The sequence below is a fragment of the Crocodylus porosus genome, unplaced genomic scaffold (assembly GCF_001723895.1).
Source record: "Crocodylus porosus isolate Cpor-Errol unplaced genomic scaffold, CroPor_comp1, whole genome shotgun sequence".
In the NCBI taxonomy this organism is placed as follows: domain Eukaryota; kingdom Metazoa; phylum Chordata; order Crocodylia; family Crocodylidae; genus Crocodylus; species Crocodylus porosus.
This window is the reverse complement of record NW_017728943.1, coordinates 80,249,780-80,266,657: the sequence shown is the minus strand read 5'-3', so window position 1 is coordinate 80,266,657 and position 16,878 is coordinate 80,249,780. Positions and strand designations below refer to the sequence as shown.

General features: G+C 39.4%; 1 protein-coding gene across 2 annotated transcripts in view; it reads left to right on the top strand.

Annotated features, from left to right (window-relative positions):
- The first annotated feature begins 1,570 nt into the window (after positions 1 to 1,570).
- The window catches only part of ZFAND3 (zinc finger AN1-type containing 3), a 188,890-nt gene continuing 173,582 nt past the window's right edge, over positions 1,571 to 16,878 (top strand). Inside the window, exons 1-2 of one of the 2 annotated variants that reach the window (XM_019549630.1) lie at positions 1,571 to 1,617; positions 4,487 to 4,513. In XM_019549630.1, the coding sequence (XP_019405175.1) occupies positions 1,590 to 1,617; positions 4,487 to 4,513 (55 nt within the window). In that variant the 5' untranslated portion in view covers positions 1,571 to 1,589. The remainder of the gene's footprint in view (positions 1,618 to 4,486; positions 4,514 to 16,878) is intronic. The other variant, XM_019549631.1, reaches the window with a different exon arrangement.

Sequence of the window (16,878 nt, the reverse complement as noted above, 5' to 3'; positions counted from 1 at the left end):
ACATAGCTGTGTGTTCTGTATGTCTTCTCTTGGTGGATTTAAAAAAGGAAACAAGTTCATATAAAGACTTTGGATTGATAAATAAGAGCAAGAGCAAGTTGGCTATACCAATGGAAGTATTTGTCATTGCCAGTTCTGGTGTTATCAGTATAAACCATCTGAACTCTGCCTTTCTCTTCCTTTGCTGCCCCTGGGGTTTAATGGCTTTGCAGAAAAGTTCCTGCCTGGCATATTGAGCTGCTCCAGAAAGTCTAACTCATAAGCAGTGAGTACTGAACTGCAGCCTAGTAATGCTGTGGGTTTTGACTCACCATGCTGTTTTTAATTGCAGTTCTTCAGAACATAGATAATCTCTGCAGATTGTAAGCAGTGTTAGGGAGTCTGTGGGCCTAAACCAATAAAATTATTTATTTGTATGGCTACAAAGGGCTGCTCTGCTTTTCTTTTCCTCGCATTAACATTTCTCCTTTGCACATACTGCTTGTATTTAAGCTAGCTTTTGTATGTGGTTCCTGCTGTAGCTGACAAATGTTTCTATACCTCATGTGTCTGCAGTGACCCATGTTTTTCAGGAAACTTTGAATCCACTGGAAATCAATTTAGAAGCAATTGCAATTGCAATGTGCTGAAATCAACACCCAATCTTCTTGCTAATATTTTAATTTGTTTTCTGTCACCAGAAATTGGTTAAAGGGCCCTGTCTGCATATACCACAAAAATGTAATGTGTCAGAAAAATATTTAAAAAGTGTTATAGGGTTTTCTTGGTTTTTAAATTCCAGCCTCATTTGGTTTTAAACCACTTTGAGAATGTAAGTGTTTTTGGTAGGCTTAGTTGTTTTTGTTGCTATCTACATCTTTATCTTTTAGACACGGTTAATATTAATGTTAATAAGAGGTTTCAGATGAACTGTACTGAAAAATGCATTTCTGTTTCCAGAAAAGATTTACCTCATGCAACTTAAACAGCCTTGTTGTTGATCTACGCTTCGGTCCTGTTTCAGGAGCGTTAATGCCCAGACAATCTTTGCCAAGTTTGAGTATAGACTCAGTTAAGAACAGTTATTTAATTTGTAAACTAGAAGAAGCTCATGCCCAGGACAGCAGTGAGGACTCCCAAAATTTGTGGGTGGGGTACTGTGATTATATGGAACTGCAGCCCAATTTTGTCTTATATAAATTTAGTGGCTTTCTAAACCAAGGTGAACAAAACTTACAGATATAGTCCTTCAGGCTGTCTTAGTGTTCTGCCAGATGTTGCTGAGGGCTGCTGTATATTAAAGAGGGTTAAATTTGCTGCTCCTGTCTATCATAGTTGTTATCTTGATGCTTATTTAAGAATGCAGAGGTACATGTGTAGAACTTGGGGTTCAAAAGCTCTGTACCAAATTAGAGTGTGTGTGCCAAATGCTGCTTCTCCCATCTCTTAGTTCAGCTAGCTCCTTGCTACTGGTGGTTTGTATAGATACCCTGCCAGTTAAGAGCTCACCTGTGTTTTACTCCTGAAAACTTCTACCGTATTGATTACAATTATAATGACTTTTTAGCTCTACCTTTTTTTTTTTTTCTTGCCCCAGGTCCAGCAAGACTATGAATCTTTGTTCCAAATGCTTTGCTGGTAAGTGCAGTAAAGGTTTTATTTTTGTTAGACTGTCTAAATCATTGTTGGTATTTCCTTCAGGGTTTATGCATGGAGTTCTGTTTATTCAGTGTCTGTGTGTGAAATCAGATTCTCTTCACTTTGGTGCTTCATTATTAGCTCAGATTTGTTGAAACAATCTCTAGTGTGTGTGTAAAGCAACAGCCTCTTGTGTAAATGTACCGATGGAGCCTTTGCTCAGTGAAGTTTACTGTAGTCTGGAATGCCCTTGAACTACCGAATTCCATTCTTGGCACAACTTCTGTAAAGATGACATAGCTTTTGAAGCCTTCCTAGTTTTTAGCCAGCTCTGTCTGGTTTGGAATTTTGAATTTAGCAAGGCACATTTTTACTCTAAAAATAAACACTGGAATTTGGTGTGGGTGAAAACTGAAAGGGAAAGAGTGGGTATGGAAGTCTGTCTTGTCTCATTTTTAAGACTTAAGTGGTGAAAAATTAAATGATCAGTAGCTGACCAACAGGCAATGCCTAAGCTGCATCCTGTTTTAATTTTTGCAAAGTTTTCTTTTGCTTGAGAAGAACCTGTGTTGACCTTTTTGTGCCAGTTTCTCCTAACTTGGCCCTCTTAGAACAGTTTATTCACATCTTGAAACTTACGATTTGCCACTAATTATTTTGGTGCCATTTTTGTCATCATTAAAACGTCTCAGTTTCCCCATGATGCTAAAATCTCTTTTAGGAGAACAGAAATAAATAGTAAAAGCTCATGTAGAAAATCTCAAAGCATACAGTGGTGCTGAAATTTCTTGTCCTGTGGGCCAGGTGACTGACATGGGGCTATGCTGCCAAATTTCTGTGCCACTTGGGGAGCCCCGTGACCTGCAGTTTGAACACCACTGGCTTAGTTTATTGCTTCATCTATTGAAGTATTGAATTCTAGAACTCAAATACTGTGACCATGAAGATTTTTTTTAGATTGTTGGTTTCAAATAGAAAAATCCACTTGCTCTTGAAAATGTAGTACAAAAATGAATAGAACGCAAGTAGGTTATGTTGAATTTGTTTAAATGTATTTAGGGAGAATGGCTTTGTGGTTCATCAGTCTTGCTTACAAAATCACCATATTAATACTGTAAAGAAATAAAATGCTACAAACATTGGATGCACTCAGTTACCCCACAAGTATGTAGATTTGTTTCCAAGTACCAAACACTTGTGTATTTTTCAATTTCTAGTTAAGTATCAGTCTTGCATGTGCTGCAGTTAATAGAATCCTCAAGGCTGTACAACCAGCATGCAAGCATGGAGTAGAGCCTCTTCAAATGTTGGCTTGTATTGATTTCCCCCCCACTTCCTCCCCCTCCAAAGAAAACATTTTTAAAGTCACTTTCTTAGTTTTCTCATTCTGCCATTTTGTTTGAAAATCTTTTCCCTTTTAGTTTCCCTCCATTCCAGAAAAAATCTGTTGTGCAAAAGTTCATTCAGACATTTATGGGTGATGTTGTCTATACTTATATGCAAGAAGTATAAAGTATCAAGAATCTCATTTGAACCATTTTGGTCTCTCTAAAACAGCAAGTATTCTATGAGCTTCAGAAGTCTCCATGTCCAGTAGACCATAACAGTCTGCGGGTCAGATCAGATTGCCACAGTCATTATTGCCAATCAGGACAAGAACTGATATTTCTAGAGTGGCAAATTGGTTTTGCAATCCTGATTTCTTATGGCCTCTTGTCAGCAGTCTTGGTGGAGGCAACTTTCTAGTATTCAAGGATTGGCACTATGTCTCTGTAATCTCTCCTTCCTATTCCCATCCCCCTTTCCCTTACATCCTTCCTTCATAACTTGGTGTGTGTGTGTGGTTTTTTTTTTTTTTTAAATATAATATGTATATTTGGATTTCAAGACCTAGGATGCCAGTGTACACCACATTAGCCCTGGATAATTCATCTCAGATTTTACTACAGAGTAAAAATTCCACCAGTATACCAAGTGGGCATTATGAGCAACTCTTCTGAAGTAGGGAGAGTTGGTAGTAGTCTGTTTATATTGGGTAGATAGTTACCCTGGTATGATGGAGCTGTGGGCAGGTTGCACATACACCAGCATAACTTGACCCTGGGTAACTTTACCTCAAAATCTAGTGAATTACCATATTTTCTCATGCATAACCTGTACTACTACCACCAAACCAACTGGTGAAAATTGGGCTGCATATTGTATGCAAGAATTCTATACCTGGGGTGATCCAGTTATTTGGCAACAGAAGCAGTGGTGGCATTAATTGCCGCTGCTCCTCTGCCACCAGATTTTTGGATTGGTGGGAGTCTCCCTGGCTGGATGACAAGGCCCCATGTACCAGGCTGGCACATGAGATCTATCCAGTGCATGGCCCTTGACCCAGCACACAGGGCCTGTGTACTGACCCAGTCTGGCAGCTGGGACTAGTTGTAGGCCTGGCTCCTGTGCTGCTGCTACTGTTAATACAAGGAAGATTTTTTTTTGGTAAGCTGCCTTTGAAAAACTTGAAAACAGGTGCATATTATCTATAATGGTGTGCTGTATATGGTACTATATAGAAAGGTAGAACATTGCATCTGTTGTGCTTTTCCTAAAGAGTAAAGTTGACTTTTTCTACAGTAAATGTGTTTTACCCTTTTACTCTGTAGATTGGAATACAATAGGTGGTAACGGTTCAGATAAAGATCAAAGTCATACGTTTTTTCACAATTTTGGGCATCTAAGATATAGTTAAAAAGGTGAAGAGTCTCCTTTTTGTTAAAGTAGCAAGCTTTTTATACAAGCATATTGGAATTGATTTCTAATAGGGGAAGAACTAGAAGTTTTATTACCTCTTTTGATCCTCATTTCCTTTCTCTCATTTTAGAAAAAAGAAATCCACACAACGAAAAAGGTTAGTACTATATTAAATTGCTTTGAACGCACAAGCTTTTTTTTTTTTTTTTTTTTTTAAGAAGCATAGAAGGCAATCTCTTTACTGTTCACTGTGGTGGGAAACCCTTATGCATGGGTAGTAGACATTAGGTTCTTAAATCTGCTAGGTAAGGAAGGCAACAAAACTTTGAGGGACTAAAACATATTTGCTAGGTTTGTATTGCAGTATAAATTAATGAACCTGAGCCTTTCTCTCTACTTTTCTGAATAACATGCAAGTTCTTGAATAATTATCATGATTATGATACGACCTGTTTTTCCTATGAATGTTCATGGCTGCTCTAAGATCATGTCTTTTGGTGGGATAAGATTAAACTAGTGCAGATAGTCAGAGCAAAGGGCAATGCCCAGAAACTTGTTTTGGAAATCTGGCCTGACTAAATGCTGATGATTGCTAAATGGCAATTGCTGTTCTGGCAACCTGTTGATTTAACCTGTCATCCATTAGGAAACATTTTAAGACCAGGAATTTGTGATTCTTTTAAATCTCATATTCAACATGGGGCTAATATTTCCCTAACTTTCATAAGTTTTCTAAGGGTCAATTTGTGTAGCTCTTTTTTAGTTAGTGGTAGTACGCTAGGCACTTTAAAGGCAAGAGAAAATATGCTATGCTTGGAAGAACCTTAAGTCTTAAGAGCTCGTAAGATGTGAAAGTTCACAAGATTGTTCTGTATTACCACAGGTTTATTGTTTCTTGTTTGGTGCTTATTTCGTACACCCTACCAGTAATTGGGAAACACTAGAAGGATGTTTTCAAAGAAAATTTAAAAAAAAGAAAAGAAAATTGAACCTGTTTAAGCATCAGGAAGAATAGCATAAACACTGAAATGTTCAAGAACCTTTGGGAAAGTATTTTATTTTAATACTGAGTTAGTAGAATGTTTTACAGTATACTAGACTTCAGGTTTTATAGTAAGATATCTCTGTTCCAGTGTCTACAGCTCATAGTAGAGAAAAAACAGTATTTTTGATTACCAAACTGGCAATTTCAACACATGTATAATGGCTATATGCTAGACCATACATTTTTTTGTCTCCTTAATCCTGGGGTTATTTTTCCCTTGAGTTTGAGTGGGAATGCATAGCAAGAAAGGATTAAGCATTTAAAATTAAATGTATTTCACTTCAGTGGTTAATATTGATACTGCTGGAATTCATCTGCATCTGAGGTCAATCCACTTCCAGTGAAGAGTTCCTCTTTTGCATCGTATATAAGGACTGGACTTTTTTTTTTTCTTTGGGAGATCATGAAATTGGCTCACTAAATTGCTAGAAGAGTCACTTTGCGGGTGATGCAAATAATTTTCCATTTCTTCCATCTCTCTAAATTACTTCCAGGTTTTACAGTACTAGCTTTACCCTGTGATTTTGGTACAAGACACTGGAATCAAAGTAGAATTCCTGTATGGCCCAGCAAACATGAATTTCCCAAAACAAACATTTGCAATTCTAAGTGGATTTTGGGGTCAGTAAAATGCAGATTTGGCTTTGTCAGGCATATAGCTTATAACACCAGAAAACAGTTCCAGCAAAATGTACATTTTGTAAATTAATTATTTTGTATCCTTTTAATCTGTGGTTTGAAGTGTGGCACAATAAATTGTGACCCATAGTTTCTTAAAAACAAGAATTCTCTCACAAACCTGTGGACGTGCATTCTCTGTGTTGTTGTATGATCCCCTCTACTGATGTGAAACCTCATGTTTTATTTGCTTTGTCTGAACAGCAGTGAGAAATTCCTGTGGTTTAAAAGTAAATGACAAGCTTTCCCATACACAGAATCCTGTTTTCAGAAGGGTATATAGTGTTACCTTTTTTTTAAGCATTTCATAGAAGTTGGCACCTCAGTCTGGGTTCCTCTGTTAGGCCAGATATGTTTTTGGTGTGTCCCTACTGTATTCACATCTGGCTTTGTATTTGTAGCATGTGGAATATGTTTGCTGAAACAAACAGCATTCACTAGCTAACATTTGAGACGGGGGATGCATTTGGTCTTCCAGCTCATTTTTTTTATTATTATTTCAAACTGATAAACACAATTTTGAAATATTTTTGTAATGGTAACCCTAAATTGGTTGGGTGTTTCTAGAGTGCCTATCAGCAGGGAACTGTAGCATCATAATAGTTGCATAGCATTCATGTTATTACTTGATCTCTTATTCAGCCATTTGCAACCACAAGTTAAAACTACTATATTTCTAATTGGGAGAAGGGAAAAGAATGCCACAGAACTAGTCATCTCAGAAGCCAACCATGCATCAAACTTTATTAAGCAGAAAAATTATGATTATGAAACAGAATTATGTGGAAACTAACTGTAGAATTTGGTAAGACTTTGTACACTTAATCTGTATTTTTTTACCAGCTTTTCCTTTGACACTTAGCTGGGCCATATTAATAGCCAGTGAGAGTGAGCATTTGCTGGTTTGTCTGATTTGTTAAAGCAGGGTAATATATTTTTTTAATTGCCTGGGCAGCATTTGCTCTTTTCTAAATATATTTCAAACTACAGTAGTAAATTGTAAGCAAGAGAGGTAAATTGAAAAAAAACAAAAAATTTGAAATAGATACAAAAGAAAGATAAGGATATTGGTTTGTCTAAATCTAATTATATTACTAATTAAGTTATTTCTGCTTGACTATGAAAACCTTGATGAACTGACCGCAAGATTTTCCTTTTAAAGTCGATGACATTCTGTTAATTCAAGTGCAAGATATGCCTGAAATTTTCTGAATATTCCCCAGACATACTGCTGGTTTAGGGCATGAACAACCTTTTGAGTTACTTGAGTAATTGTAGTTCCTACCTCACAAAGATGGATTGTAGACTCTTATCTTCAACCATAGAGTAGAAGTGAAATGCAAGGATCTACGGCCTTGTTGCAAAACTGGTGTGGTTCTGGTATATATAGTGTAGGGTGGGAATGGAAAGCCACATAGAAGCTGCATACCTCCTTCATGCTAAGAACCCAGCTGTATGAAGGTTCTTTGCATATGGATGGGCTAAAAAGGTTTGGGTTTAAAGCTTTTGCTTCAGCCACAAGGCTAATCCACCAGCTATCTTCTTATGAGAGCAGAATGGTTCCATTGCATTGCTCAGTTGTAACTGATAGAGGGAAGAGATTTTCCTTATGCAGCTTGGGTCCCAAATAGCATATCGGGAACAATCAATTTCTGTTTCTGACTCTCCCTGGCCTCAGGAAGACAGCGTTGCACCTAGTTGCATGTAAAATATTTCTTCACAAATGTAAAGGCTAGGGGTGCACCGATAAAGATTTTCGTGGCTGATTATTAACCAGACACATTGGCCGATACCAATCCAATAGCCTATTTACAGGAATACAGCCTGGCAGCTTGGAGAGCAGTGTCCGGCCAGTAAGGCAGTGGGAAAGAAGGGGCGTTGGTAGGGGGTGCAAATCCAGGTGAGGCAGGCGCTGTCCAGCTGGGAGTGGGATGGAACGGTGTGCGACTTGTCCAGGGGTGTGAGGGGGATGGTGAGTGGGAAGGGGGTGGCTTCTCACAGCTGTGTGCACCCCTGGGGGAGGCATGCATGGCATGTGTCTCCCTGCCCCAGATTTGTGCACAGGGTGAGGTGGGCTGTGGGCTTGGGGCTAGGGGCTGTGTTGGTCTCTTCCCGGCACGGAGTGCTGGGCCAGGGCTGTGCTCAGGGTGGGTAGGGGTGGTAGTGGTGCTGAGAGAGGTGGCTATGGTGAATTTTGGGGAGGTTAAAGTCCACCACATAGTCCCCCTCCCAGCTTGGCCACCACCTGCCCCAAGCCCAGTCCCACCACCAGGAAGAGGCTAGTGCAGCCCCTGCCCCAATCCCACAGAGGGCAGCCTGCCCTCACCTCGCATGCAAATCCGGGAGGGGTGCTTATGCCTCCCCTGTGAATGTGTGCAGTAGCAGGGAGCTGCTCCTGCCCCACTCCCTCCTTCACTGTGGGGGCCTTGATCTGACCCCCCACCGACTTACCAACAGGAGGTTTCTTTTCAAGCTGCTCAGCTGTGTTTCTGGCCATGTGCAGGCTGTGGCTGTGTGTAGGCTGCGGCTGTGTGCATGCATGCAGCATTTATTGGTGACATTATTGGCTACACGGGCCAAAAAAAGAAAGCCAGTTGCTGATGTTATTTTTTTCTGTTATTGTTGCCCATCCAATATGCGCCCAATATATTGCTGCACCTCTCATAAAGGCTTGAAAAAAATATAAGCTTAAATTTTATAGTAAGTGGGTCATGAGACTTAGCAGAGTTTCCTACTGCCCACAGGTGAGCATATCAATGGACTTGAGAAAACTTTAATAGAATGTATGTTGTCCTCCCAAGAAGGTACTAAAACCTAAATAGCAGGAATCTAGATACTGAAGTGTGTGTGTGGGGAGGGGGAGTTGTTTTTATGCAAGGTGTATGAACCTTTTCATGTGAAGTGACAAAGATAACAGTTTAAGGGGTTGTGGAGAGTCCTGTTACACCTAAAAACTAGTATTGTTTTAGTATTTTTATAATTCCTGTTTAAGAAGATAAGATTTGTTTTAATTTGTAGAAAATAGTGACAAGATTTCTGGCTGTTGTGGATCTCACAGCCTTGTAGTTTAGGGCTCATTCTTCAAACCATTAGCAAACTATACTTTTGATTATATAAGAGGTATGACCTCTGCTACATGTTGGCTACCTGAAAAGACTGCAAAATGTTTTTAATTTTAATAAGTTTCTGTATCTCAGAGGCATTCCATTGTCTGGTATTTTCCGTGTCTATCTCAAAGGTTAGCTTATTTCGCTAAACTTGACTGCTGAGATGCTGAACAGTGAAACAGCTCTGCAACCTTATGCTTTTTTTTCTTGTGTTTTTGTTAGGTTTTGTTTTTTAAGAAAGCTCCTCTTCTATTTTGTCATCTCTTTGTTGTAAAGGCTCCATTTCTTCCTATTCTGTGAATATCTTGTTCAGCTAACTTCTGGCTTATTAACCTCTCCATGCTGCCTGCTGATATCCCAGCTCTAATTTAGTCCCTTGTGTTTAGGTTCTCAGATGATTTAAAAAATGTTTAGAAGTATGACTTAATTGCAGTGGTGTTTGTGCATTGTCAGCATGAAAGCAAGGATGAGTTGCATATTTAGACTGTGCAACCCGCAGGTTTAATTCATTAAACCGTCTTGTTTGTAACTCCATTTTCTTACATGTGTGCATGTGGTGAAGGGAGGAGTCTTCTCTTCTATCCATGTGTAGCAATTTGGTTGAGTTATGGAAAAGCCTGTACTCTGTTTTGTGTATTTGCTCATTTGGAAACCTTGTATAGTTTATGGAGACACTAGTGATTTGTTCCCCAGTCTCCCTATGGAGTTTGTTCCATATTACAATCTAATTCCACGTCTGTGTCGTGCACTCCTGAGCTGTTAATTTGTACATTTCAATGCAGTTTGTTTCATCGTGTTTTTGTAATCCAAACTGAATGTAACGAGCTGTGTGCTTTGGGGACCCAGCCTTGCCTTGCCAATTAGAACAAGTGGTTACTGAGAGAGAGTGTGTTTTAAATAAAACATGGCACCTCTTAGTGGGGACCAGCAGCCTTCAGGGGATAAAAGAAACTGTTTAACTCCTTTTTCTCTGAGAAGGTCAGCATCTGTGAGCACATTTTTTTTAAACATTCAGTTCATTCCTTTGCGAGAGATGATCCAAATTCATGCTTTGTTTCAACAATAAAATTTAGTTTGTCATTGGAGACATCTGTTATTCAGAGCAGTGTACTGAGTATTTAGAAATACACCAGGATATATCCAGCTTACTGCACGTTTTCTGGGATTCTAGTCACCAGTGCCATCTGAAAATTATACAGGGCAAGCAGCTAAACACTCTTTCCCCAAACACTCTACCCCAGAGGCTAGTTTAAGGCAAGATCAGTGCCAAGTGGTTAAAGGGCTAGCTGAAGAATATTGTGCAAGTCTGTTCAGAAAGTTAAGCACACAGTGCTAGATAAGGGTATTTTATCCTAATTTTACATGCTAGATGAGCCTATTGTCCTTGTTCTGGAAACTTATTAAAGTTCTTGAACTATCATTTAGTTCATCCATAGGGAGTCACTTCTCTTTTGGAAGTCGGGCTTATGTTCTAATAAAGTGCAGGTTTCTCTCTTTCTTAGGACAGAAGGTCTGCATTGTCCAGACAACAGGGAAATTCATTGCCATTGCATCATTTACGGGTACACCAGAAAGACCAGTTTTGCTACCTTCATTGTTATTTATACCTGCTGCTGCTGGAAGAAAAAAAGCCATTTTACTTGAACTTACTTTTGTGACTGCACTCCTGCTGAATTGAATCAAAATTCCAGAATTTCAGGGTTAGCTTTGCCAGCATCCACCAGCCACATCCACATTTGCACCTTCATTAAAGAAGAAATTTATTGTCTGCCAACAGCCTCTAACTACAGGCAGTAAGAAATTGGGTGAATAGTCATCGTGATCAAATTGGACGTTTCAGGAGTCATTACATAGAAAAACCAGGAGCAAAGAGCAAAACTTTCCTCAGGGAAACCTTTTAGCTTAGCAGTAAAGAATGTGTTGAAAGATGTTGGTTAAGGGGACTGAATCATGGCAAGGCAGCCAAAAGGATAGGATAACTAGGGAAATGTGATCTGAATTGAAGAACCTTAGATAATTGGTTTGAAGTTATCCCATAACTGCCTGTGTTTATCAGAAAAAAGTATGGTCTGCTGGCTAAAGCGCTAACCTGCAGCTTGGATGATCCAGGTTCAAGTTCTTGTTCCACCACAACTTCCTGTGTGTCCTTAAGCATGTCCATGTGGGGCTAATCAAAATTGACTTCTAAGGTACCTAAACAGGACATGAGTGGAGTTTAGGCACCAAAGTCAGAGTGATCCTACATGACTCTACTCAGCAGGCACAAAACCACCTGGGCACTTTGATTTATTAGGACCAGCATTTTAGCTTGAAAAGCTTACTAGGGGCATAAACGTAGTCTAGCGTACATCCTCAGAAGAGGCCTGGATCAACCACCTAAGCACTTTTCTCTTGTTCAGGCTCTCTCTGTTCATCCAGATTTATTCTGGCAGTCTAAACTTCTAAAACGCTCATCAGGTGGGTTTTTTGGCAAGGAATTGGAAACATACAAAGGCTGGATCTGGTCTGACAAGCTTGGAAGGCATTTATGTCCCCTCACTCGCTGTATAGGAAGTCTAGATGCCCAGCCTAACTATTAGCGAAGGTTCCTAAATTTTAGTTGTTGTGACACCTGAGTAAACGTACCTTAAGAACTAAGTCCTAAACAACCTCTAAATCTTTCTGTAGCTTAGTTCCTTGACTGTAATATAGTTAATAGCATTTCCTTACCTTGCAAGGGAATCTGGCATCTAAGATTGCAAGGTGTTTAAATACAGTGAATATCACAGAGATAATATCCTTGTAAAAAAAAATCTATAGTACATCCATGTAATAAATCCTGAGATAAAAGAAGCCATTTTAGGTAGGAAAAGAGCCAGTGAAGCCGGTATGCTATGCTGTTGGTCAAATTCACAATTCAGTCTAATATGCACCACCTTTAAAAATTAGTCAGGTCTGGAGGGATGACTCTTCAAAATATAAACTACACAAACCTAAAAATAGATCTAGATTGTTTAGTGCTACAAACAAACAGCTTTACCATTCCGCTATAGGATACAGTTAGTAATGAAATATAGGAAACCCTTATATTCTCACAAAACTAGTCACCAGAGGGCAAACTGCTCATACACATGAGCCATCATAATGAGCTATAGCTATAATTTTGCTTAATTGCAACCTGTTTCTTCAAATATGGTCTATGGATGTGTTTACAAGGAGAATTAATTAAGTGGAAAGTGGAAAGAATATTAACTAGCTGTGTCTGATCTTACAGGGGCACAAGTCAGCACTTAAATGGGTTAATTTTTAAATCATCTGTACTTCACGCTGTTTGACCAGTTCTCACATTTTGCAGGAAAAAAAATCCTCTTAAAATTTAGAGTAAACTTGACAGTATTACAAGCAAAGTTTACTAAGGAGGCAGAACAACACTGGGCCTAAAATAATTTCATAATACAATCCAGCAACAGTTTTCTCTGTAGTCTCTGTAATGGAAAGCTTGGGCTACGTGATGTTACAGTTCCCAGCCTCCAGGATTGTGAGAAGGCTTTGTTTGAAGCAATATAAAGGGAATGAAGCTGGAGTTCAAGCTATTGCAGATAAAATATTGGGTATCTTTTTTTCTCTGTGGTGAGCTTAAAACAGCTGGATAAATGAGCTTCTACATTAATTCTTGAATATACCAAAAGCTTCCTTTATATTGAATGACTCTGTAACATGAGATAGCCAGGCAGATTATTTTTATGCTGCATTATTTCAACAAGCAAATGCTCTGCTCTGAGTAGGCTTTGAGAGATTATAATTTGTATTGCCATTGTGCCCGGTTGCCCTAGTCATGGACCAGGACTCTGCAGTAATACTAATAGTAAAAAATAGGTTCTGTGTAAACATAGAACAAAATGACTCTCCCTGCATCAAAGAGCTTGCAGTCAAATTTGAGGCAAGCAGATGGGGTGGATAGAAACAGCGAGATAATACTGATCAGTATGAAGTTGCATTAAAAGGAAATGAAAGTTCCAAAGTTAAAATTTAGGAAATGTTAGAGTGAAGTCTACCTTTGCAACTGTAATTCACCCCCTCTGTGCATGTGCATTGCTACTGTCTTTAATTAAATGAATAAATTCATAGGTTATAACAGTAGAAGAACAACTACTTTGACCTCCTATTGATCACAAGCCATTAAATATTACCCAGTTACCCTTGCATTAAGCTCAGGTGACTTCTGTGTGCCTAAAGTTTAACTGTTGGAAAGGCACTCCATTTAGATTTGAAAACATCAAGGGAGTGAGAATTGTTTTGGGATGCTTCCCCCCTCTCCCCCACCATTGGTTAATCACCTGCTCTTGTGTCTTATTTCTAATGTAAATGATAAATTGCTGTGGTTCTATATCTGTTCCCCATAAGACCCGTACCTCATTCAGTGCACTGGATGGATGGTGCTCACTGAATAGGTAGCTATTCAATAATCAGTTTAATTATCCTCCATTCAGTTTGTAGTTCCATGCCTTGTTTACTGCACCAGGCAAAAACTTGCTCTGAATAAAGAATTATGGGCTTTTTTTATGGTGCTCATTACCACAGCATCTGACTGCTTCACAAAAATAAATGACTTCACCATCTCAACGCTCTTGCAGTGAGCTAGAATGGTAGTTTTATCTCCTCTGTACAGAGATGAAGACCTAGAAGCATAGAAAGAAAGAAATTATTAGGTCTCCACCAATCTTGGATGCCTACAGCGTAATTTTTTAGTGTACTTTATGTTTTATAGCACCTTTTAAATGTTCAAAGCACAACTCCCTTTTAGCTATTGTGCTGAGCACTTCTACAAATCAGAACTCTGGTATCTCAAGCTGAGCACCTAGAAAATGAGGAACATGCAAACAGTAACTACCTGAGGAAATGCTATAGGAAGTTAGTGGTATTCTGGTTCCTGTGGCATTAGGATGAACTTGAGTCAGCTTTTAACCTTTTTTTATAACTTGTTCAATAAAGTTTGAGATTCTCTTCTGATCACTTGATTGCCAGAGTTTGGGACTTTAAGAAAAAACATCAAATATCATGAGACATGATGAAGTCATCTAACATTGAACTATGTTCACTTCCACATGGGTTATCAGAAAGGGTTAGATCCTTTAATCTAAACCATAAATCTTGGCTATGTGAGCTAACAGAATAACTGGTCATCATATGTGTTGGGTTGTTAACCTGAGGCCTGCAGACTGGATCTGGCCTGTGGAGCTGGGGCTTTTGTGGCACTTGGTGGCAGGTACTTGCCCGCAACATAGCTGGGCAGCAGAGAGCTTTGCCTGTGCCACGTTACAGACAGGCAGTGGGAGGAAGCAAGGGTGGTGGCTGGACCTTAGTGCCAGCTTGTCTTGGACCTAAGCTGTGCTGTTCTGGCCCCCTGCTAGAGCACCTTGCCAACCATGGATCTATGTGAATGAGCCACTAGAGAGGAATGAGGCAGACATTTTGCTAGTGGGCCTCATAGCAAAGTGCTAAAAGCAATGGGATACTGAGACATGGTAATTCTGGGCTCAGTGTCCTGGAGTAGAATATTTCTAATGTTATAAAAACTTTTCTGTCTGTTCCTTTGAAGTTGCTGAACACCCCACCTCCTAATCCCTCCTCCCCCTTTCCATCTTTACACCTCTTGACTTCTCACTCCTCTGCATCACTGGTTCCAGCAGTGGGCACTTAAAAAGTTACAGCTTAACCAAAGGGCTGCAATAATTTAATACTAGAAACTTATATCTTGCATTCATTTTGTTTCAGTCATTTTTGAGAGCATTCTTGCAGAAATATTCATCGTGGAAAACTTCGACTTGAATTTTTAAAGTTTAGCAATATCTCTGCTTCTGACAATTGTCCTAAAATGGAAAATATCAGGCAACTTACTATAGACTTCACTGGTAGCTCCACTTTATAAATAATTAAGTACTGCAAACTGCAAAATAAGGTCTTTCACTTGAATGTTATCAGGAAAAGGAACTGACACTTGATATTTGTAAAGCAACAATAATGTTTCTGGTACATTTTCATTTGCAAAATTATACTTGTGACTTGTGAAGATTAGTCACTCTGGTAGCATTTGATATGTTTGTGTACGTCTTATTTAGCTGATCTGTCTTAAGCTCAATTCTATCAAATATATATGGTTTAGAGAACTGCATTTCGCAGGAACTAAAATGCCACTAAAATCATTTTCAAAGGGATGCTTTAAGTTGGAGCTAACCATGTCCACAGTAGGCTGATATTATCAGTACATTGTTTTGCCCGTATTTGACCTGCAGGCTGGATGAGCAGTGCAGGGTTGGTCTGTAGGCCCAATTCCCTGCACTGTCCCAATCCAGCTCCATAGTGCCTTTTGTCTGCATCCAGGCCCTTGGTGAGCACGGGACTGGAAATTTGGCAGTAGGAAAATGACAATGCTGCCACTGCTCCTGTCTCTCCAAATTTCTGGACATCCCTGGCTTGGAGTACTGAATAAACTTCTGGATTTCTGTGCTCCCAATTCAGGTGCTGTTCTGATTTTCTTATATATAAAAATGAGTGGCATCTTTACTTGTTTTTAAATATGTATGTTATGCAAGTTATTTAACATTGGTGCCTTAGTTCCTCATTGTGTTAAATACAATTACCATGAATTATGCCTTTGTCATCTGATGACTGAATGACTAGCGTGCACCAGGGATTTCATCTTTAAAACTATTCAAAAACTGGTCCTGCCATAGAATTCAGCTTGTTAAACTGTAGAGCTTTCTCTGAACATGTTAAAGCAGCTCTGAGGTCTGTACTAGTTGCCTGCTGATTTTTGGAATGGATTCTTTTTTAAGATGTTGATGTTGTAATTAAGCCTCTAATGTACTGATACCTAGGGAAAAAAAACTTTTTTCTTTACTTGCTTCACTGAACTGTGTGACCAGAGGTGTTTGAGCTGAAATCTGTTTTCATAAATGGGGGAACTGGTGATAAGTCTTCTGGTGGTTCCTCACCTATTGAAACTTGCATCTTCCAAATGTAAAATAGCCAGTGTGCTGACTTGTGAGACATGTTAAAGTTTAATTTCATTTCTTCCTTGCCATAAGGGAGTACAAGCCATGGGAGAAATTGGGAGAGTGTGCTTTTGTAAGTATTTTAACCCTTATTCGCACCGAGAACATAAAGGGTGCTCTTGTAGTGGGAATTAAATCAAAGTAAATGCATAAATTCCATGCTGAATTGAGTTAACGAAACTTACTTTCTTCTTAAGCTCTTAGATTTTTATAAATGAAGTGGCATAGAAATGCAAAGTATTACATGAACAATACAGCAAGAATGGGTGCAAACAGAAGTGCAGCTCCCAGCTGTAGCTCAGAACCCTTTTTGCAAAGTGTTCAGAGTTGCAGTGTTACTCCAGACCTTACTGTTGGTTCCAGGGGGAGGGGAATCTAGCTGGCTGGGTGCCTGCAGCGAGGTGTCCGTAGCACTCTGCCAGTGCTTGCTGTTTTCAGAATGGGAGGGGGAAAAGGCAGCCAAGGGAGCTTGTTCTTGGGGCTTCCTAGCTGGTGCTGAAGGGTGGGGTGAGAGAATTGGAGCTCCCCACCTTTGTGGGGAGGGGAGCTGCAATACAGCCACTCCACCCTCCAGGAAGGGCTGAAAACCCCCAAAACGGAACTTCCTCTGATCCTTTCCCTCTTGCCCTCCCATTCTGAAAATAGTGACAGGGTGGAA